The 23,207-nt window shown below is 38.7% G+C and overlaps 1 protein-coding gene across 1 annotated transcript in view; it reads left to right on the forward strand.

Moving 5' to 3' along the window:
* Positions 1–11,524: 11,524 nt before the first annotated feature.
* SEC22A (SEC22 homolog A, vesicle trafficking protein) overlaps positions 11,525–23,207 on the forward strand; it is a 72,760-nt gene continuing 61,077 nt past the window's right edge. The window contains exons 1-3 of the mRNA XM_021692364.1: positions 11,525–11,531; positions 12,237–12,371; positions 18,589–18,789. Coding sequence (XP_021548039.1) covers positions 18,608–18,789 — 182 coding nt within the window. The 5' untranslated portion in view covers positions 11,525–11,531; positions 12,237–12,371; positions 18,589–18,607. The remainder of the gene's footprint in view (positions 11,532–12,236; positions 12,372–18,588; positions 18,790–23,207) is intronic.

Consider the following 23,207-nt stretch of genomic DNA (forward strand, 5'->3'; position numbering starts at 1 on the left):
AACAAATGCTAATAGTTATTTTAAATCATTTTTATCAGTGTTAATAGCGACATTTCCTAGTCCCCAGGAAATGGTTAAAGAGGAGGTATTGTTAATGCCACACAGTCAACTCCTCATTCTGATACAGGCTTTTCTCTTCACTCTATCCTACAAGGTCATTGCTGTATGGGGGCGGTGAAGAAATGACGGATATATTTATAGCAGTTAAGGAAACTGTATTTTGGATTTGGAGAACTTCCCTCACCTAAAACCCTCTCCTGTAATAAAAGTTTAAAGTCCTTTCCTTGCAGCTTACCTAATTTTTTTTTCTTAAACCACAGCAGCAATGTCACATTGAGGTTTCTCTGTGCAAGCACCACCATACTAAAATATATATCTTACAGAATTTTGGTTGGAGGGAAAATTATTTCCAAGTCATTTTTCCTATAGCCAAGAAGTATACAGTAATTAAAACATTATTTGTAAACAGGAACAAGAAATAATTTATAGCTTATGTGTGATCATTTCATTCTCTCATGAACTCACATATCTATGTGTTGAATAAAACCTACGAATACTAACTGGCTCTTTATTCCAGTAAATGAGACTGGTGGGGAGTGAATTGGAGAAGGAAAGTGTGGGGCACATAATTGAAAAATAAGATGGAATGATGGATTTGAGATGCATGTCCGCCACCAAATCACTTTGTGACGCTAAATAAGTACAACACTTTTGGGCTCTGGTTCTCCACCTGGAAGATTATGATAATATAACTATCTGGAAAGGATAGCATGAGAGTCTATTTTTTAAAAGGGAGAACATCGAAAAGATTTTTGGACTTTTGGATCCAAATGGGCAAACATTAAAAACAAGAGTCTGGGAAACATTTTATCTTTGGTTAACAGAGTTTGTGATATTTGAAGAAGCTACTTTACTTCTAGGGTTTCATCAAATTAATAGTTACTCATACATTGTTTTGGCAAAGAGACAGATGAATGGGCAGTTTATAAAAGATGAAATGCATTTGTCCAAGGAACATATAAAACAATTGCCATCCTCACTAATCATATCAACATTGCAAGCTTAACAATAAGGTGACCTTTTTTCCCCACTATTCAAATTGGAAACAAATCAAACAGTCTGATGATACAAATCCAGCTTTGGTTGAGGTTGTGGGGAAAGGCACACACTGGTGATGGTAATACAAGACAGTAGAGGATTTTTGAGAGCAATTTGGCAATAGCTCTAAAAATTTTAAACCTGCATGCCCTTGGACCAGGAAATTCTACTTCGAAGGATCTGTCCTACTTAAATACACACACTGTACAAAGATGTAAAGATAATGGTGTTTGTGACAGCAATATTTGTAATGGCATGAAAAGGGAACCTGATCATCCATTAATAGAAAATGATTCAATAATTTACCACACATCCATATTACCATCTTCCACTGTGAAAAGAAATGAAGCAAATCCACAGATACTGACAGATGGGGTACGAAGAAGGATTGTCCATGAAATATTGTCATAAAGACAAGTTGCAGAACAATATGTAGAATATGATCTCATTTAAAAAAAAAAGTTCATGTGGAAGATACCCACTAAAATAGTAAGAGGAAGATTATTTTTTTAAAAAGGTGAAGTGATGACTTTTCCTTTTTTACTTTATATATGTCTAAAAATTAAAATTTTATGTGGGTTTTTTTTGTAAATGGGGAGCTAGCTCTAAAGATATGATAGATTCAAGCTAAACATTTTTTTTGGAAGGAATCCATCACAGGTTATGTGTACTTCTTACTGCATCACATCAGGGGACTGAGCCATAACATCTTAAGAGTCCCTTGGGGATGTTCAGATTGCCCCCTGGAGTAGAGTGGAGCAACCTTTCGTTTTCATTGTACAGGTGGGTTTTCCCCTTTGCAACTGAACAGTAATCTGTGTGGTGTACATTGGCATCAGAAGAATGTCCTCTGTCCATCCATCATTCACCTACTGACTTTACCACCAAGTTAATTTCTGCCTAAATTAGTATTTTCGTTTGAGTTGAAAATGATTTTATAATTCTATCATCCCTTCTGTTATATTTATTTTCATTATTCTATTAAGTAGAGCTTTCTCTCATCGACTGGGACTACTTGCTTACTCTGAAATACAGCTCCTACTAGAAAAGTAGGATTTATTACCATTTAAATGTTTGTTGGCCACTGATAGTTCTTTGTGAATTACCTTTAAAGTGCCCTTGCCTGTTTGTAATGGGCATGTTCCTAATTCTCTTACTGATACGTCAACATTCTTTGTCATATGTGGTGTATATGTCACTCAGTTTCTTGTCTGACTTCTCATTTATTTATTTTCATGTACACTTTGTATTTTAATGTGGTCTACTAATCTTTCTCTTTGTGGTTTCCTCATTACTTTTGTGCATAGAAATGCTTCTTTATCCCAAAACCAAATCCATCTTTATTTTCTTACAGCTATTTTATTGTTGAACTTTTTTATAATTAGAGAATAAGTTTATTTTATTTTTAAAAGATTTTATTTACTTATTTGACAGAGAGATAGAACCAGAGAGCACAAGCAGGGCTGGAGGGAATGGCAGAGGGAGAAGGAGACACAGGCACCCCACTGAGCAGGGAGCCCGATGTGGGGCTCCATCCCAGGATCCCAGGATCATGACCTGAGCCAAAGGAAGACGCTTAACCGACTGGGCCACGCTTAACCACTGAGCCAAAATAGAATACGTCTGTTTTAAAAACACTAAGGTTTCTTTCCTTTCCTTTCTTTCTTTCTTTGTTTCTTTCTTTGTTTCTTTCTTTCTTTCTTTCTTTCTTTCTTTCTTTTTAAGAATATGTGTATTTACTATTTCTCTATCTAAAATCCTTCCCAAGGGCGCCTGGGTGGCTCAGTTGGTTAAGCGACTGCCTTCGGCTCAGGTCATGATCCTGGAGTCCCGGGATCGAGTCCCGCATCGGGCTCCCTGCTCGGCAGGGAGTCTGCTTCTCCCTCTGACCCTCCTCCCTCTCATGCTCTCTGTCTCTCATTCTCTCTCTCTCAAATAAATAAATAAAATCTTTAAAAAAAAAAAAAATAAAAAAAAAAAAAAATAAAATCCTTCCCTGCTTTCCTATTGCCTGCATGATAAAAGTCAAACTTGGTAGTTTGGCATATTAGCTCTTTGGAGTCTGGCCTTTCTTTTCCCTTCATTTTCATCCACACTTTAGCACTAGGAGACCACTTGCAGTTCCCTATATCGTTAATGCTGTTCCACACGTCCATGTCTTTATAAATATAGATTCCCTTCTCCATGCTCCACCACAGTTTGCCTGATAAACTTCTTCTTCCTTAAGTCTCCTCAAACATCACCTCCTTTTTGTACAATTTTTTTTTTCTCTCCAGCTCAGTTCGTCATCCCTTTGTAATCCTCCCAGAGCCTTTGAGTAGATTTTTATTGACTTTTAGCTTATTGCATTAGCATTGCCATTACCATTGTCTGCCAGGCTTCTTCACTGTAAAGTTCCTGGTGTTTCCTTTGTTTAAGAGGCAATTTGGGAAGATGTTTTGAGAATAGATAAATATCCTGTTCCTCATTAAATTTCTGACTACTAATGTTGGCATTGGCATCTATTAATGGTTTTTTAATTCCATCATTCCTTTTGTATTTCTACTTGGCATTCTACTATAAGGAAAAGCTTTCCCACCTTACTTTTTAAGTTATTTACTTACTTATTATTTACATTTATGTGTATGGACTATGGATTATTTGTTTAACTCATTACTTTTATTCCAGTATAAATAAAAGTATAAATGTATAAAACATTACAATCACTGATTTGATGTTCATATTGTCCCAGACTGAATCCATGGGCATTCCTTCAAGCTGGCTCCTATGTCCTGTCACTCTTTGGTACTTCTTTGCTTTCTGACACAAGGTGGTCCAGGCTCATATTATTCTTTCTGTGTCCCAGGCCTGAGATCAACTTTCCTCCTAAAATCTCTGGTTCCTTTCAGTGGAAATGGCATTATGTTTGTTATTTTTAGGTAACTTCCTTATTTTCAAGTAACTCCCTTTTTTTAAAGTAACTCCCTTATTTTTAGATAACTCCTTTATTTTTAGCTACCTTCCCTGTCAGGAGAAACTGGCTTCCATTATCCTCAATGTGGTTACTCATTTGCTTAAGCCTAGAAAATACAGAAAGTAGTTTCAGAATTGCTAATTAGACTTCAATATTTATATGCTTTTTGTCACTTTTGAGGTAAATTTACATACAATGAAATGTAAAAATCTCACATGTACCATTTAATGAGTTCTGAAAAATGCACTGTGCAACCCAAACCCCTATCAAGATACAGAACATTATCACTGACCCCAGAAAATTCCCTCATGCCCCTTTCTAGTCAACTCAACCACTAGAGGCAACCATTTTATGATTTTTCTTTTCACTACAGATTAGTTGTATTTCTTTAGAACTTCATTTAAATGGAAAAATACAGAATGTACTTTTTTTTTTTTAAAGATTTTATTTATTTGACACACAGAGAGAGACAGCTAGAGAGGGAACACAAGTAGGGGGAGTGGGAGAGGGAGAAGCAGGCTTCCTGCTGAGCAGGGAGCCCGATGTGGTGCTCGATCCCAGAACTCTGGGATCATGACCTGATCCGAAGGCAGATGCTTATTGACTGAGCCACCCAGGCACCCCCAGAATGTACTTTTTAGTGTCTGGTTTCTTTTGCTTTACATAATGGGTTTTTTTTTAATTATTTTTATGGCCCAACATATGGTCTGTCTTGGTGAATATTGCATGTGCACTAGGAAAGAATGTGTATTCTGCTGTTTGGTGGAATGTTCTATACATGTCAGTTGTGTCAAGTTGGTTGCTAGTTCATGTCTTCTATTACCTCACGGACTTTTGTCTACTTGTTCTATCACTTCCTAAGAGAAAGTGTTGAAATCTCCAACTATAATTGTGGAGTTGTCTATTTCTCCTTTCAGTTCTATCTATTTTTGCTTTGTGTAGTTTGAAATTCTGTTATTAGATACACTTCTATTAAGATGTATGCCTGTTTTGATGAAATAGCTCTTTTGTCATTATGAAATATCCCTCTTTAGCCTTGATAATATTCCTTGTTCTGAAGTTCACTTTGATATTAATACAACTACTTCACCTTTTTTTTGGATTAGTGATTGGGTTTTTCTTTTTTCATCTTTTCACTTTTTTTTTTTTTTTTTTAAAGATTTTATTTATTTATTTGAGAGACAGAGAATGAGAGACAGAGAGCACGAGAGGGAAGGGGATCAGAGGGAGAAGCAGACCCCCCGCTGAGCAGGGAGCCCGATGCGGGACTCGATCCCGGGACTCCAGGATCATGACCTGAGCTGAAGGCAGTCGCTTAACCAACTGAGCCACCCAGGCGCCCTCATCTTTTCACTTTTAACTGATCTATGTCATTATATTTAAAGTTAATTTCTTATAGATAGCATATAGTTGGGTCTTGAGTAATTTTCAAATCCAGTAAGACAATTTGTCTTTTAAAGATTTATTTATTTATTTATTTATTTATTTATTTATTTATTTATTTATTTGACAGAGAGAGACACAGTGAGAGAGGGAACACAAGCAGGGGGAGAGGGAGAGGGAGAAGCAGACTCCCCACCGAGCAGGGAGCCCGATGCAGGGCTCCATCTCAGGACCCTGGGATCATGACCCGAGCCGAAGGCAGATGCTTAATGACTGAGCCACCCAGGCGCCCCAAGACAATTTGTCTTTTAAAGCAGAATTTAGACGATTTTCATTTAATGTAATTATCAATATGTGTTTTGTGTAAATTATTCATACAGGCTATTTGGTTTTTATTTGTCTATCTGTTCTTTGTTCCTTTTTTCTTGCTTTCTTTTGGATTGAGTATTTTATAGCATTCTGATTTTAATTCTTCTATTGGCTAATTAGATTTTAAATACCTCTTTTTTTCCTTTTAGTCATTTGTCTTACAATACATATCTTTTTTTTTTAAAGATATTATTTATTTATTTGAGAGAGAGAGAATGAGAGACAGAGAGCACGAGAGGGAAGAGGGCAGAGGGGGAAGCAGACCCCCCGCTGAGCAGGGAGCCCGATGTGGGACTCGATCCCAGGACTCCAGGATCATGACCTGAGCCGAAGGCAGTCGACAATACATATCTTTAACTTATCACATTCTACCTTCAAATTATACCACTTCAAGTATGGTATAAGAATCTTATAACAGTTTATCTCTAGTTATAAGTTTATCACCCTTTCTTTATATTGTTAATGTGTATTTTACTTCTTCATTTGTTTTAAACTTCACAAAACATTGTTACTGTTTTTGATGTAAATGGTTATTTATATTTTAGAGAAAATTGTAAAAGAAAAAATCTTTGTATTAACTTACATATTCGCCATTTCTGACAGTTTTTGTTTCTTTTGTGTGAATTCATATTTCCATCTAGAATAATTTTTGTTTAATCTGAAGAACTTTCCTTAGCATTTATTATAATTCAGATATGCTAGTAACAAATTTTCTCATCTTTTGTTTGTCTGAAAATGCCTTTATTTCACCTTCATTTTTTGCAAGAGTTTTTGCTGGATATAAAGTTCTAGATTGACAGAGCTTTTTCTTTTAGGACTTTAAAGATTGTATTCTATTATATTCTGGCTTACATTCTTTCTGATGTTAAGTCAGTAGTAATTCTTTTCTTTGTTCCCTGTATACTATGTGGCTTTTTCTCTGACCATTTCGAATATTTTTAGCAGTTTGAATGTAGTGTGCCTTGGTAAGGATTTCTTTGTGTTTATCCTTTTTTGGGTTGGTTTTCTTTCTTGGACCTATGTTTTTATGTTTTTTGTAAAACTTAGAAAACTTTTGGCTATTATTTCTTCATTTTTTAAAAAATCTCCTCTCCTGTCTTTCTGGATCTCTTGGTTACACATGTATTAGATAACTATTGTTATACCGGTTACCAAGTCTCTGTTCATTTTATTTTTAACTTTACTTCTCCCTGTACTTTGGTGTAGTTTTTTCTTTTTTTTTTTTTTTAAGATTTTATTTATATGAGAGCGAGCGAGCATGCAGGAGCAAGGGGATGGGCAGAGGGAGAGGGGCAAGCAGACTCCCCACTGAGTGGGGAGCCCTAAGCAGGGCTTGATACCAGGACCCTAAGGTCATGACCTAAGCTGAAGTCAGATGCTTAACTAACTGAGCCAGCCAGGTGCCCCATAGTTCATTTTTTCATACTGTTTTCTCATTCACAGATCTTTTCTTCTGCAATGTCTAAAGTGTATTTAAACCCATCCAATGAAATTTTCATTTGGGATATTATATTTTACTACTCTAGAAGTTTTATCTGATTCTTTTTATAGTTCCTTTAATTACATTTATGTTTTTCTTTGAATTCTTGACCACATTTATTATAGCTGCCTTAAAGTTCCTATCTGCTGGGGCACCTGGGTGGCTCAGTTGATTGAATGTCTGACTCTTGATTTCTGCTCAGGTTGTAATCTCAGGGTCATAGGTTGAGCCCCATGTCGAGCCCTGCATGGAGCTCCATGTGGGGTTCCACACTAGGTGGGGAATCAGCTTGGGGCTCTCTCTCTCTCTCCCTGTCTCTCTGCCCCTCCCTGCCACATGCTTTCACTCTCTCTCTCTCTGTAAAATAAATAAATAAATAAATCTTAAAAAAAATAAAGTTCCTATCTGTTAATTTCATCATCTTCACCATTTCTGGGTCTGCTTCTATTGACTGATTTTTCTTCTGTTCATGGTTCACATTTTCTTACTTCTTCACATATTCAGTAACTTTTTTTTTTTAATTGGATAATGGACATTGTGGGTATTACTGGTTTGGCACCTGGATTTCGTCTTTATTTAAAGTTTGTTAAGTTTCATTCAAGCAAGCAGTTAATTACTCGCAGATAAGCTTTTTTCCGCTTTGTTTGAGTGGAGAGAATAGGCTTTACTCTTGGGTTAGTTTAGCTTTCTTGCTTTCTTTCTTTCTTTTTTAAGATTTTATTTATTTGACAGAGAGAGACACAACAAGAGAGGGAACACAAGCAGGGGGAGTGGGAGAGGGAGAAGCAGGCTTCCCGCAGAGCAGGGAGTCCAATGCAGGGTTCGATTCCAGGACCCTGGGATCATGACGTGAGCCGAAGGCAGACACTTAATGTCTGAGCCACCCAGGCACCCCTAGCCTTATTTCTAAAGTGTGGCCTTTGTGAGGACTCCCTACCAAATGCCCCAGGTGTTTAATAAGGTGTCTTCATTCCAATTGGTCGGAACTTGAATGTTTCCAAACTTTATTCAAGCTCTAGTAGTTGTTCAGCTTACAGTTCCCCCAGTAGTTGTTACTTAACTAGCCTCATGAAGTCTATCCTTAAACCTACACCAAAGATTCATGGAGACCCTTATGCATATTTCTGGGGCTCTTTCTCTGGTATTCTGCCCTGCAAATTTCATTTGCCTCAATGTCTCCTAATTCCAATTTCTCTCTCATTTAGGAGGAATAATATAATCTGTTTGGCTTTTTTCTATCCTGTGCTTAGGTAAATACCTCCAGAAAGAAATCTGGGGAAACCTTTGGGCTCATTTTATTTGTTTTCCTTTTTTTCCAGTATGCCTATTGTCCAATGTTTGAAAACACTTCTTTCATAGATTTGGTCCAGCTTTCTATTGTTTGTTATAGGAAGGTTAGTCTGGTACCAGTAACTTATTCATGGCTAGATCACCCATAACATTTTTAAAATGTAAAATTTCTACTGAATAATAAAATACATACTGGAAAATTGCATAAATCTTAAGTGTACAGCTTGATGAATTGTCATTAATTGAACACACTGGTGTAATCAACACCCAGATCTAGAACAACAGTATTAGAACTCCAGGAGCCCCCTAGTGGCCCTTTTTAAACATTAATACTGTTTAAGGATAACAAATATCCCAACTTCTATTACCATATATTATTTTGTCTATTTTTAATATTATAAAAGTAAAATCATATAATATATGATTTTCGTATCTGGCTTATTTCACTCAATTTTATGACTGTGAAATTCATCCATGTTTTGTGCATACTGGTAAATTGTTCTTTCTCTTTCCTGTATGCCATTCTACTATGTGAATATTCTAAACTTATTCATCCTATTAACATTCTTTTTTTTTTTTTTAAGATTTTATTTATTTATATGACAGAGAGACACAGCGAGAGAGGGAACACAAGTAGGGGGAGCAGGAGAGGGAGAAGCAGGCTTCCTGCGAAGCAGGGAGCCCGATGCGGGGCTCGATCCCAGGACCGTGGGACCATGACCTGAGCCGAAGGCAGACGCGTAACGACTGAGCCACCCAGGCGCCCCCATCCTATTAACATTCTTATATATGTCTTTTGGTGAACACATGGATATGTTTCTACTGCATATATACCTAGGAGTAGAATTGCTGGGTTAACCCACTTCAATAACCACCAAATTTATATAATTAGTCCAGACATTTCTTCTGAACTCCAGACTTCCACATTCAAATCTGTTTGACCCCTCTGTTTGTAAGCATCTCAAACTCATATCCAAAACCATTTGCTCCTCTTTTTACATTCCCTGAATCAGTAAATGGCTTCTTAATCCATCTAGTTACTTAAGGAGTCATTCTTTTTTTTTTTTTACCAAATTAGACAGATGTTTATTTCCTGTTTTATTAAATGACTCATAATGTACAGTCTGCTTTTTGTCCTTCTTGATATTATCACTCACAAATAATATAAGGGTGTCAACATTGTTAATGTAAATCTAAGTTGACTGCTGCTAGTTACTTCTGTCTTCTAAAGGGATGATTTCTACCAGTGAGGAGTATGTCTCTGTACTGCTCATTTCCACCTTTACGTGGTGGATGAGACGCTCTAGCTCATTCATTTTGTAGGTCTCCAGTCCTAGCTCCTTGGCTAATCTTAAGATACGATTCTGAGTTGGCCCAACATAAGATCTTCCAAGGTCCACATATTTAATCTTTTGGTTCCTGATGGTGTAAGTCCTGCCTCCCATCCGGTCTTGGGCTTCCAGAACAATCACATTCAGGCCAGAGTCATGCAGAAGCTTGGCCGCTGCCATGCCTGAGATGCTGCCCCCCACCACGACCACGTAGCATTTGCGGCTCATGGCGCTCGCCCCGCTCTGGGCTTCCCGGGTGCCCACTGCTTGGCAGTCTGGGTCTCGGCCCCCGCCTGCCGCGCTGCTGCCCCCGCCTTAAGGAGTCATTCTTAATGCTCTTTTCTTTTCTCTTCCCAGAAAACCAATCCATTATTAAGTCCCTTGGATTCCACCTCTCATTTATACATGTCCTGAAATTATCCAACTCTCACTGTCTCTACTGCCATTACCCTAGTTCAAGCCACCATCATCTCTGGCCTTGACTAATATAACTGCCTCCAACCTGGCCTTTCAGCAACCCTTCCTGTCCTCTTCTAAACTATTTCCCACAAATAGCCTGAGTGAGCTTTTAAATATGTAAATCAGATCCTATTTAACATTCTCTATTAGCTGCCCATTAACCTTAGGATACATTCCAAAATACAATCTAAAATCTATTATGTGGCCAATAAGAGCCTGCATGGTCTGGCTTCTGTCTCATCTCTGCCCAAGCTCGCTCCCTACATTTCAACCACACTGACTTCCTTTCAGTTCCTAGAACACACCAAGTTCTTTCATGCCCCCAACAACCTAACACTTAATGTTCTCTTGGCTTGAAACATTCTTTTAGGCTTTTTCATATGCCTGGAACTTAAAAGGCACTTCTTCAAAGACATCTTCCCTGATAGTCCAGAATTAATCCATCATCATACCTACTAATTTTCCTTCATAGTACTGATGACAATTTATAATTATGTAATGATTTATGCTTTAACGTCTCTTTCTCCTATTGCACTTTAGATTCCATCCAGTGGTTATGTTTGTTCCTGTAACCCAATGCCTAACACCGTGCTTTGCACGTGGTACACAGTCATTAAGTGCTTATTTAACAATGCATGACCCATGCAAAGGTTGGAAGGGGCCGCAGGGTCTGCATCTGCCATTTCTCTGCCAAGGTTAGGTGCTTCCTCTTGTGTGGTGATAGATGGGGCAAGTCCTTTTCTTGCTCACTCAGAGGGGGCTTTTCCCCCCTGCTGCTTGGGTAAGTGTTTGCTGTAGGGCCGCGTGAGAGACACACTGCCTCCAGACACAAGCGGCAGGCAGAAGAGATTAGCTTTATTTGTGAGAGACAGCATTAGCTGTCAGTGTCACCAGAGGACTTTGCAACCTCTTGGCGCAGGTGCGTGAAAAGCTGCCAATCTTTCCTGGATGGGGGCGGGACTACATCGGGCCCCAGGAGGGGGCGGGTCAGTGTGTCCTTCCCACAGAACCTGATTGGCCCGGGTGAGCCAAAGAAACGGGGGCGGAGCTTGATCCCGTCGGACGCCAGCCACGTTGAACGCGGGGCTGCCCCGCAGAAAGGCCACTCCCTGGCCCCACAATGCATTGCGGGTCGCGTCACTCGGAGCGGCGGGTCCCGGCTCGGCAGGTATGATCTGATCTTTCGGAGTTCTCGTTCCTCCCCTGTTAGGGTCGCTCGAACCCCTGGTAGGCGTTCCCCTCGCTCTTCCTGCTAGCCGCCACGGCCCTCACCCTCGGGACTACAGACCTCCCCCAGGACAGGAACCCAGCGCGTGCCGTGGGGGCGGGAGCCCGGTGGTTGGAGCCGCGGAGCTCTGGAGAGGTGGGATGGCGGGGGCTTCGTCCCCTTCGACTTGAAGGGGACTGTGGGTCCGCGCGAGCGGCGGTTGCCCCTCGGCTGACCTCTCTTGGGTATGGGGCAGGCTAAGCAGAGGGTTCCGGGGGAGGGACAGTCGCTGTGGGCTGCCAGCAGTGGGGGGCATTCCCTGGAGCCCAGTTGTTAGAGACACGGTAATCCACCTAGGCTACTTAGATGGCCCAGAGAGCTTGACGTGGCATTTACTATTTTTTAAACGCAGGGTGGGATTTGAACCAGTGGCTTACTTCGCGTTCCGTGGGGATTTAATGGGCATTGAGCCCAGAGATTTGCCCGCGTTCGCCAACAGAAACCTTTTAAGGCCCTGTTAATGGCACTTTGGAAGCGATGTGGCTTAAAGGAGACCTGAGCAATTGGCTCGGCAGGTGGAAGAGGGCTCCGGAATAGGAGGCCGAGCTCCAGCTGACTTGAATCTCTCTGCCAGCGAAAACAGCTTTGGACTTTTCTCCGCCTTAGTTTCCTGGATCATCCGCTGGGGCGGTTGGAGAGCTTGAGAACCAGTGCCTCCTATGCGTATACAGCCAAGGCAAAGTCCGGGGCTAGAGTATCAGTCAGCCACCAGACGGGAGATGTTGTGATCCCAGCTAACAGGTGGAACAACTACTTTTCTAAAGTCTGAATTTGCTCACGTGCTGAGATTATAAGGAGTTAGGCAGTACTTGAAATAGTACCTGTACTTTCCATTATTGAAGGTAGTTCAATATTTGAATCTGATATGTGACCATGACCTAAGTTAATGGGACATCTGGGCATTTTCTATGTTGAGAACCATGATATCAGTTTAGTGATTTTTTGTGTGTGTGTGTATGAACTGATTTTTAAAAATCTATATTTTATATTGATGTTTAAAAGAAGCATAGGTCTTATCAAAGTATCCATATACTTGAGTAGGAAGCTTGGAAATGTTGTGAGGCCGTGTCTCATTGGGTGGTTAAAGTTAGGCCTGCATTTAAATCTGTCACTTACGGATGTAGGAATTGAATAAATTACTTTTCTGAGCTTGAATTTCCTCAAGGGTAAAATAGAACTGATAATATCTCTCTCACAGGTTATCGGAGGGCTTAAATGAGGTAGTGTATAAAGTGCCTGGTAAATAGAGGGCAGTCAGTTAATATAATAATAAACAATATTGTATTTTTGTTCTTCAAGGTGATGTTTCAGGTTCTTTATGTATCCCTATCAGGTAGATACTGTTAGTATTTTTCAAACAATCCTATGAGATACATAATATTAGTGACCACATTTTACAGGTGCTCAAGTTCACAGCACAGGGGTGGAGCCAGTTTTTGAACCCAGGTGTATGTTCCAGAGTCCATCCTGTTAACTGTTATACTGCCTCTTAAAGAAAATGTAAGGTGGTCTTTTATTATTTCAAAATTAGTAGCTAGATAGCTTCTGTATCACCAGGTTCTTGCCCCTTGTGGGTTTTAGGAGACCGATGTAGCACAGCACCATGGAACCAACACATACATATTTGGATGAAACAACAACAAAAAAATCTCTAGGAGAAAAACCTCTAACATCTCAAAACTGATTTCACAGATATTTTTGCTAAGGATGGGGCAAAAAAATAAGTCAATTGAAAGACCTTCATTAGGTAAATAATAATACAGGTAAGATGTAGATATGGTATGACTTCTGAAAATGGGGGTGTCTGGGTGGCTCAGTCGGATTAAGCAGCTGACTCTCGATTTGGGCTCAGACCATGATCTCAGGGTAGTGAGATTGAGCCCTGCGTCAGGCTCTAAGCTCAGTGTGGAGTCTGCTTGAGATTCTCTCTTTCCCTCTCTCCCTCCCCTCGCTTGTTCTCTCTCAAATAAATAAATAAAATCTTAAAAAAAAAATAATTCTGAAAATGGTACTTGGATGATTTAAGTTTGGGAAATAACTAAAATAAGATATGAGTGGTTAACCCGATATGAAATGTTTTTATCTTTTATGAAAACATCTTGCTGGAAAGTAGATATAAAATATGTGTTGGGTTTTGTTAATTACTTTTTGAGAAAGTGCCTTCCTGGTGGCCCACAGTCATTACCCCACAAGGTTCTGAAGAAGAGGTCAGCATCCTGTTATCCTGGGACTAAACAGTTGCTAAGCATTGGCATAGTGGGAGTTTATTTTCCTCAGTGTCTACATAAATGTTTTCCCAGACTTACTCAGATTCTAATTTGGGCTTTTTCCTTTAGCAGTTGCTGTTGAGGAAAGGATGTACAGGTCACTACTCAGATTCCCCGTGAGTTTTCTGCTGTCTAGAGACATATTTTTTTTTCAGTGTTAAAGGTGAGGAAAAATGGATCATGGCCTAAAAATGTATCTGTGGCCCTGATAAAACTACTGTTGCTCCTGAATCTTCCCATGCACATGGTAACCTCTTGATTTCCTCAGTTCCCATCAATTTTTCCTTGGTTTTCCCAACCACCACCGTGCCTGGACTCTAAGGGTATTCTAACCCTAGCTCGGCCTTTATGTGGACAGATACCTTTTTCTACTAGCATAGTCCAGATGAGATTGGAGTGGGTTTTTTGTTGCTGTTGTTGTTGTTGTCGTTGTTTTAAGGAACTGCATTAAGAATCCAAAGTAGAAACAGGAAAGAGGGGAGAGGTAGTAGTTGATAGAAGAGAGATTGCTTATCCTAAAGTGATTGAAATCCAAATTAGTCAAGCCTGACATTGTTCATTGGGCAGTCATGACAGTTTCTTTTGCTAGCTCACTGGTTTGGATATTACGTCCAATGACTCTGGGAGGAAGAAATTTAGGTTTTTCTCCTCAGAGGAATTTTATCTACTGATAGAAGCAGTTTTCTGACAACCTTTTAAGAATCTTGACAGGGACTATCAATGCTGTGTTGTGGGTTTGGTTACAAGCCTAAGTGTGTTAGGAATATCTGAAATGCAAGTTTGTCTATAGTTTTCCAGTTAGTTAAGTGGTGGGTGACACAACTTGTGTTGTGTTTGCTCTTTTCATCTGAATTTCTTTAATTCTGGATTGATGGTCCTTGAGGGTAGGAACTGTGTATTCCTAATGTCTCCCATAGTCCCTGGCATATAGTACCTACTCAATAAATATTTGTTAAATGAATGGAACTTATAGGTTGGTATTTGTTTCTTAGTATATGTTTTAGGAAATACGAATCATATCCTTTGTTTTTAATTCATAAAAAAGAAAAAAGTAACAAGATTACATGAAAATTGGCACTCTATAATAAAGATTACTCCTAATATTTCTGTTGTAATCCTAGAAAGATCAGGCATAAAAGAATGCAGTCTACTCTGTACCTCTGAAACAAACAATACATTATGTGTTAAAAAAAAAAAAAAAGATAGGAAGGGAAAAATGAAGGGGGGGGACATCGGAGGGGTAGATGAACCATGAGAGACTATGGACTCTGAGAAACAAACTGAGGGTTCTAGAGGGGAGGGGGGTGGGGGATGGGTTAGCCTGGTGATGGGTATTAAGGAGGGCATGTATTGAATGGAGCACTGGGTGTTATATGCAAATAATGAATCATGGAACACTACATCAAAAACTAATGATGTAATGTATGGTGATTAATATAATAATTAAAAAAAGCTATAGCAAGAAAAAAAAAAGAATGCAGTCTACTTTTAAATACTAAGAATATGGGTGTTTGGAAAACTATTAAGTCACAACCCTGCCCTCATGTTAATTCCCAGAGTAATCATTGTGTTGCAGTAAACTTCAGGAAGAAAAAATTTTATATTTAAATAATAAATGCCTGAGGGTACGAAGTAAGACATTTTCCTACTTATACTTAGGCTAAATCTCATAATTATGGTTTACTAATTAATAAAACATAGTAAATTTAAAATGGGTTTGTAGTTTAAGTATTATCCCTTGAAGAATCCCAGCTTTCTCTTGGTACTGCTTTTGGAAAGGAAACTGATTGAATAGGAAAAAAAAATGATTTGAATATGTTATGTTGGACTTCCATTAGAAGATCCCATTATGGTAAAGGCTAATTTAATTCCTGTTGGGTTTTTTTCCTTTTAAATGAATGAAGGAGAAAAATAGTAATGATATATTAATACCTAGCTATTCCTTTCCTTTCCTCATGAAAAGAGGAAAAGGGGGAGTAAATTTAATGCATAAACTTTGTCGTTTGGGTTAATTTTTTGTGTCACTCAGTTACCATCATGAGTAGACAGTCAGATTGCAACTTTACACAGCACTCAAAACGAGGTACTATAGTACTAATTTCCAAAGTCGGTACCAGTTGGTTTTCTTTGGCATTTACATAACAAACTCGGTTTTTCATTTTTGGAATGAGATAATATTGAGCTATCTGAACAGGACAGGTGAAGATTTAGTCTCTGGGATACAATATCTTGAAAAAAGCCTATGAAATTGTTTTCAGAATTTTCAGTTTTCACCATTTACCCTACTGCTAGTGAAGCAGTACTTAGTGGCATTGTTCTCAGAAGACCTGGCAAGAAAGAGTTAGCACTTAATTTCAGGCTGTGAACATGTTTTAATTTAGTGTTTTTCAAAGTATGATCCGTAGACACTGAGCATAGTAATTACCTGGGAATTTGTTAAAAATGGAAGATTCTCAAGCTCTACCTCGTAGTCAATGGATCAGAATTTGGGGGCAGGGGGAGGTTCAGAAATCTGCATTTCTAAGCAAACTTCCAATGGTTTTTCTACAAGCTAAAATTTGAGCAACATTGTATAGTTTTTAGCAAAGTTTCTGTTTACCTAATTTCTTTCAGACCCAGCCTGTGAAGTCCTTTTATCTACTTTTGTGAAGTTTGATCAGAATATAATAAAATAAGCCATTATGGTTTATTTTCTGGTAAAGACATTGAGAGCAATATTAAAACCAGTATTCCTTTAGCTTTAAGACTTACTATAATTTTTTTTGTTGTTTAAAGATATCTTTATTTTAGAGAGACAGAGTGTGTGCATCAGTGGGGCGAGGGGCAGAGGGAGAGAGAGAATCCCAAGCAGACTCCCTGCTGAGTGGGGAGCCTGACAGGGGGCTCAGTTTCAAGACACTGAGATCATGACCTGAGCTGAAATCAAGAGTTGGACGCTCAACTGACTGAGCCACACAGGCACCCCAATAAAACTTTTTTTCTGATTATAAAAGTAATATATGCCGGGGCGCCTGGGTGGCTCAGATGGTTAAGCGTCTGCCTTCGGCTCAGGTCATGATCCCAGGGTCCTGGGATCGAGCCCCGCATCGGGCTCCTGGCTCAGCGGGGAGCCTGCTTCTCCCTCTCCCTCTGCTTCTCTCCCTGCTCATGCTCTCTCTCTCTCTCTGTATCTCTGTGTCTCAAATGAATAAATAAAATCTTTAAAAAAAAAAAAAAAAAGTAATATATGCCCACTATGGAATATTTTGAAAATTTAGGAAATTAGAAAATAACAATCACCCATGATACTATTTTCTGGAGATAAGCATTATTATAATTTTAGCATGTTTCCTTCTGATATCTGTTTCTCCATTTATCCCTCCCTTCTTCTTTGTCTTTATAGAAAGCAACATTTGCAGTTTTTATCCTGCTTTTTTTCTGATTTATATGTAAGCATTTTACTACATTATTGAACTCTTTTTCATAAACATAACTGTTCTTCATTATATTCCATCATAGGGGTGTACTATAATTTATTTAACCATTCCCCTATTGTTGGATGTTTAGATTGTTTTTGGTTATTTCTGTGAAAGAATGCCTTTCTGTTTAAAATTTTTTTTAAACTTTATTTTATTATGTTAGTCACCATACAGTACATCATTAGTTTTTGATGTAGTGATCCACGGTTCATTGTTTTCGTATAACACCCAGTGCTCTATGCAGTATATGCCCTCCTTAATACCCATCACCAGGCTAACGCATGCCCCCCACCCAAAACCCTCAGTTTGTTTCTCAGAGTCCATAGTCTCTCATGGTTCGTCTCTCCCTCCGATTTCCCCCCCTTCATTTTTCTCTTCCTTCTCCTAATGTCCTCCATGCTATTCCTTATGTTCCACAAATAAGTGAAACCATATGATAATTGACTTTCTCTGCTTGACTTATTTCACTTAGCATAATCTGTTTAAAATTTTGTTTGAATCTGATTACTTCCCTTAGGGTATGGTTATATATTTATATTGCTCTTGTGGTCAAAGGGCATCAGTATTTTTATACTCTTTTGAATATCACCAAATTATTTTGAGAATGGTGTTTACTCCAATATTTACTTCTGCAAATACTTATAAGAATGCCAAAAAGAAGCAAGTATTATTTAAAAAAAAATTTTTTTTTTAAAGATTTTATTTATTTATTTGAGACAGAGAGAATGAGAGAGAGCATGAGAGGGAGGAGGGTCAGAGGGAGAAGCAGACTCCCTGCCGAGCAGGGAGCCCGATGCGGGACTCGATCCCGGGACTCCAGGATCATGACCTGAGCCGAAGGCAGTCGCTCAACCAACTGAGCCACCCAGGCGCCCCCAAATTTTTTTTTCTAAATATTTATTTTAGAGAGCGAGCGCATGCACTGGGGGAGAGGCAGAGGGGGAGGGAGAGGAACAAGCAAACTCCACCCTGAGTGCAGAGGCTGATGTGCTGGATCTCAGGACCCTGAGATCATGACCTAAGCTGAAATCAGGAGCAGGTAATTCAACCGACTGAGCCACCCCGGTGCCCCAACAGTTTTTATTTTTTAAAAGCTAATTTGTTAAGGAAAGTGTAGTATGTCATTGTTTTAATTAGTGAATCTTTGATTATTAGTGAGTTGAACATTTTTGCACTGTTTATCAGGTTTGGCTTTCATTTTTTATCTAACCTAAATTGTTCATTTTGTTTTAGGTATCCTCTGCTGGTTGAAATGTCTATGATTTTATCTGCGTCAGTCATTCGTGTCAGAGATGGGCTGCCGCTTTCTGCTTCTACTGACTATGAACAAGGCACAGGCGTGCAGGAGTGCAGGAAGTATTTTAAAATGCTCTCAAAGAAACTTGCTCAGCTTCCTGATAGATGTACACTGAAAACTGGACGTTATAACATTAAGTAAGACTTCAGTTTCCTCCATTAGAATCATTTGCCTAGTGGTTGCCTTTTGCATGAAATTTAAGTGGTTGCTGTCAAAAGTAGTGATTGGTTAGTTTAGGAAAGTGTTCAAGTCAAGAATCATGTGGTTCTGAACTAAACAGTAGTCATCATGTAGGAGAGAGCTTCGTTATTGAGATGACGCATGAGCCATGTCCTGAAGAATAGTAAGATTTGGCTAAGACAGAGAAGAGGGCATTCCAAGTATAGAGAGGAGAAGCAGAATAAGTAAAGAATGACTTGGCCTTGGGGGTGTATTCACCTGTTTGGTGTAGTGAATGGTGATTTAGGGATAGTTACGGGAAATGTGAGATAATTAGTGTGGGGCCAGATCCTGGATTTCCCTGCAAGTTCAGACTGAGGGATGTCACTTTGATGTAATAGGTTATAGGAAGCTGTTACTGCAGGTTTGAGGGAAGTGACTTGCTAAAAAACAATGCTGAGGCAGTGAAATATAAGGTGAAATAGAAAGTCTGAGAGAGATTAACTTATAATTAGAACCTGACCTAGTAAGATGTAAGTGCAAATGAAAAAGAAAATGCCAGTCACAAAGACACTTCAAAAGAAGAAATGGTTAAGCCTGATAAGATGGAATGCCAAAGATGACTTTGAAGCCTTGGAATTGCAGAATGAGCTCTTTGGGAAGGGTTGCTTATAGGGGTGAAGAAGAAGAGAAAGATAACTAAGCACGATTTTGAATATTTTACTTGAGGTTGTGACTAGGCAGCCCAATTGAGATGGGACAGAGATTTTGGAATCATTCACATAGAAGTTGAAACTGTGAGGGTAGTAATGCCCACTGAGTTTCTGAGAGGCCAGAATAGAACCTTAGAGAATGTCCATAATTACTTAGATTCACTAGGTAATGGTAAGATAATGAGCTTTTATCTTAAACTGGGTTTTTAAAGGGTTTAACTGGAAGATGTGGTGATGATGGTTAAAATGTATCTAAAATTATGTCTAACCTATTTCTGTTTTATGGAGAAAAACTTGCAACATTTTAATATTCTTTTTAATAGGCTCTTTTAGTACCCTTGGTCATTATTCTGAGTTTCAGTTGATACTGTATAGTACTGTAGACCTATGTCAACATTATAGAAGATTGTTTGAACATATATTAATTCTGACAGATACCCTGGACTTGAAAGAACAATTTTTTGCAAATATTTTTCTTCCTCTCTCTTACTCTCTTAAGAGTATCATGTGGTAAATTTTTAACACCCCTCCAATTCTAATTGTTTTGAATTCTAGATTATGTATTATTTCTTTGTACCCCATCTTATTCCACAAAGGATGTGAGGCAGTTCACAAAAAAAAAAAAAATAATTCAAGAGCACAGGAAAGAGAATCACATGAAAGTAGAGATAAAGATAGGAGAATAATAAACTGAAGTAACATTTCCTTCTGGAGATGCAACTACATAGTCCATTCATTTGTTGGAAAAGGGCTGGAAATATTTCTCTGAGCTTCCTCATGGCCAAAACAAAGGAGGATAATGAATCATTTACAGGATTCGGTGTCCATTGGATAAAAACATTGCTCTTCATGTTCCTGAGACCTGATGTACGTAAAGAGGGACAGCATTTGGATAGCATTCTTCCAGCAGCCATAATAATGAGCTTTTTATGATTTTTCTTAATATCCCTTAGTGTAAGCAAATATCACGATACAAAAAAGCAATTTTATGAGACAGTTTAGGAGTGAGATGGATCAGCAGTGGTCTAATCTGGCCTGATCTAAGAATACAATTTAGAAATGTCTAAAGGAATAAATAGACTACATGGCCTTCGGAACCACTCAGAGAAAAGCCTCTATGCATGTTATTTTTGTAATTAAGTTTTTTTTCTTTTTAAAGATTTTATTTATTTATTTGAGAGAGAGAGAATGAGAGAGAACACATGAGAGGGGATAGGGTCAGAGGGCAAAGCAGACTCCCTGCCGAGCAGGGAGCCCGATGCGGGACTCGATCCAGGGACTCCAGGATCATGACCTGAGCCGAAGGCAGTCGCTTAACCAACTGAGCCACCCAGGCGCCCTGTAATTAAGTTTTTAAAAAGGATTGAACAACAGAGAAGTTTTAGTTCTAGTTCCTGACAAGAACCTGGACTTTATATGTTTTCTATCATTGATTAGAGGACTTGTTGATTGATTCCTAGTTTATCGAGGTTTTCATGCTGTATGACAGTACATTTAGACTGAATTATAAAGTCACTCTGAAACTGGGAATTTATATGTTACCTGAGTTATTTATTTTATTTTTTTATTTTTTAAGATTATTTATTTATTTGACAGAGAGAGACACAGCGAGAGAGGGAGCACAAGCAGGGGGAGTGAGGGAGGGAGAAGCAGGCTTCCCGCGGAGCAGGGAGCCCGATGCAGGGCTCGATCCCAGGGCCCTGAGATCACAACCTGAGCCAAAGGCAGAGGCTTAACCAACTGAGCCACCCAGGCGCCCCTACTGAGTTAAAGTTCTCTTGTGACACCTCTTTTTCTAACTGCCCATGAGCTTGTGAGATAAAACTCACAGATCTGCAGTTGTAGCATCGTAGCACAGCCCAGAACTGGCACCAGGCTGCCTGTCTGCCTTGTCAAAGCCTGGCCTAGAGCCTACTTCTTTTGAATCACCTTTTTTGCTACTACTATTTCATTTCTCTCATGATCTCACTCCTTACACAGATTGCCTGTAGAACTTGTTTTATTGTTTTATCATTTATATTTTTCTTATTTTAAATTTATTTTTAAATTTTTGTATCCTTCCTCTGTAGTTAGATAACTTACTGAGATACTTGATCTGTTCTGGCTTATAAGTGATTCCTCATCTCTTAACACTGCATTTCAAATTTCTGTAAAAATTGAGGTGCTCTTTGCAGAATACCACTGAGAACCAAAATAAAGTAGCTTAAGTATGTAGTTATATGCTAAATCAGATGGTACCTCACAGTGGATTCTAGTTGAATAGGTAGAGGAAGACCATAGCGTTTGAGAGAAAACTTAGAATAACATTTTAAAATTAAAATTCCGGGGTGCCTGGGTGGCTCAGTTGGTTAACATCCAACTCTTGGTTTCGGCTCAGGTCATGATCTCACGGATTGTGGGATTGAGCCGCACAGCAGGCTCTGTGCTCAGCAGGGAGTCTGCTTGAGATTCTCTCCCTCTGCCCTTCCTCCTACTCCTGCGTGCACACTCTTTCTCTCTCAAATAAATCTTTAAAAAAATATTGTAAAAAATAGGAAAAAATCAAGAAAATTCCTTTAATATCCCCCCCACACACACACTCCCAGTGTGTTGGGAAAATGATGAACTTTATCAGATTGTAGCAGCTAAATACTTGAGTTTAGCTAATGGAGCCCATTTTGTGGCGCTTAGGCTGGCACAGTGCCTTGCACATACGATTCTAACTGCTAAATGAGGGAAGGTTGTTTTGGGGGTATGGCAATGTTCAGAGTGCCATGGAGTTAAGTCTTAATTTTCTCCAAAATACTTCAGTTTGGCTTATTGATTAGTGAGTGGTTGGGGGATGCATAATCTAGTTTTGTGATTTCTTCTCATATTACAGTTGAATCCTTGAACAACATGGGTTTGAACTGCATGGGTCCATTTATAATTCTTTTCAGTAAATACAGTATAGTACTATAAATGTATTTTCTCTTCCTTATGATTTTTTAAATAACACTTTATTTTCTCTAGCTTACTTTATTGTATGAATACAGTATGTAATATGCAAAATATGTGTTGACTGTGTTATTGGTAAGGCTTTCAGTCAACAGTAGGCTATTAGTAGTCAAGTTTTTGGTGGTCAAAAATTATGCTGATTTTTGACTGTGCAGGATATTGGCATCCCTAACCCCAGCATTGTTCAAGGGTCAGCTGTACATAGTGATGGTACAGTTCTTTCTGGGTAAAACTTTAAGGAATTTATCTGTTTCTATAAGTTGAAGGATACTTTCCTAAAGTTGTCATAAATGTTTAATATATAAATCTATGTCAGAACTTAGGAAACAGTGATGACTAAAGCAATAATTATGAACCATATGAAATTAAGTTGTGTCCTATGAGATCTTAAATTTTGAGATTGGTTTTGGGGATTTGAAAATCATAGTGGTACATTTGAGATCTCTTTAAACATTGAGATACTGATCTTATGAAAATACAAACTGCTTTGGGAGGTCAGTCATACTCTATTGTGAATTTAGTGCAAGAAGTAAAATTTCTTAGTTCTTCCACTGTCAATTCTTTTGAAGTCTGATGATATCTGTGAGCCTTATAGGTTCTCTCTTTACCTGAGTCCTTACTTTCTCCATATTAGTCCACAAACTGCTACCTCCAGTCAGGAATGCTATTTTAGGCTTACCTGCCTTTTGTTTTTAGTTTCTGGCGGT

Source organism: Neomonachus schauinslandi, chromosome 1 (assembly GCF_002201575.2).
Source record: "Neomonachus schauinslandi chromosome 1, ASM220157v2, whole genome shotgun sequence".
In the NCBI taxonomy this organism is placed as follows: Eukaryota; Metazoa; Chordata; class Mammalia; order Carnivora; family Phocidae; genus Neomonachus; species Neomonachus schauinslandi.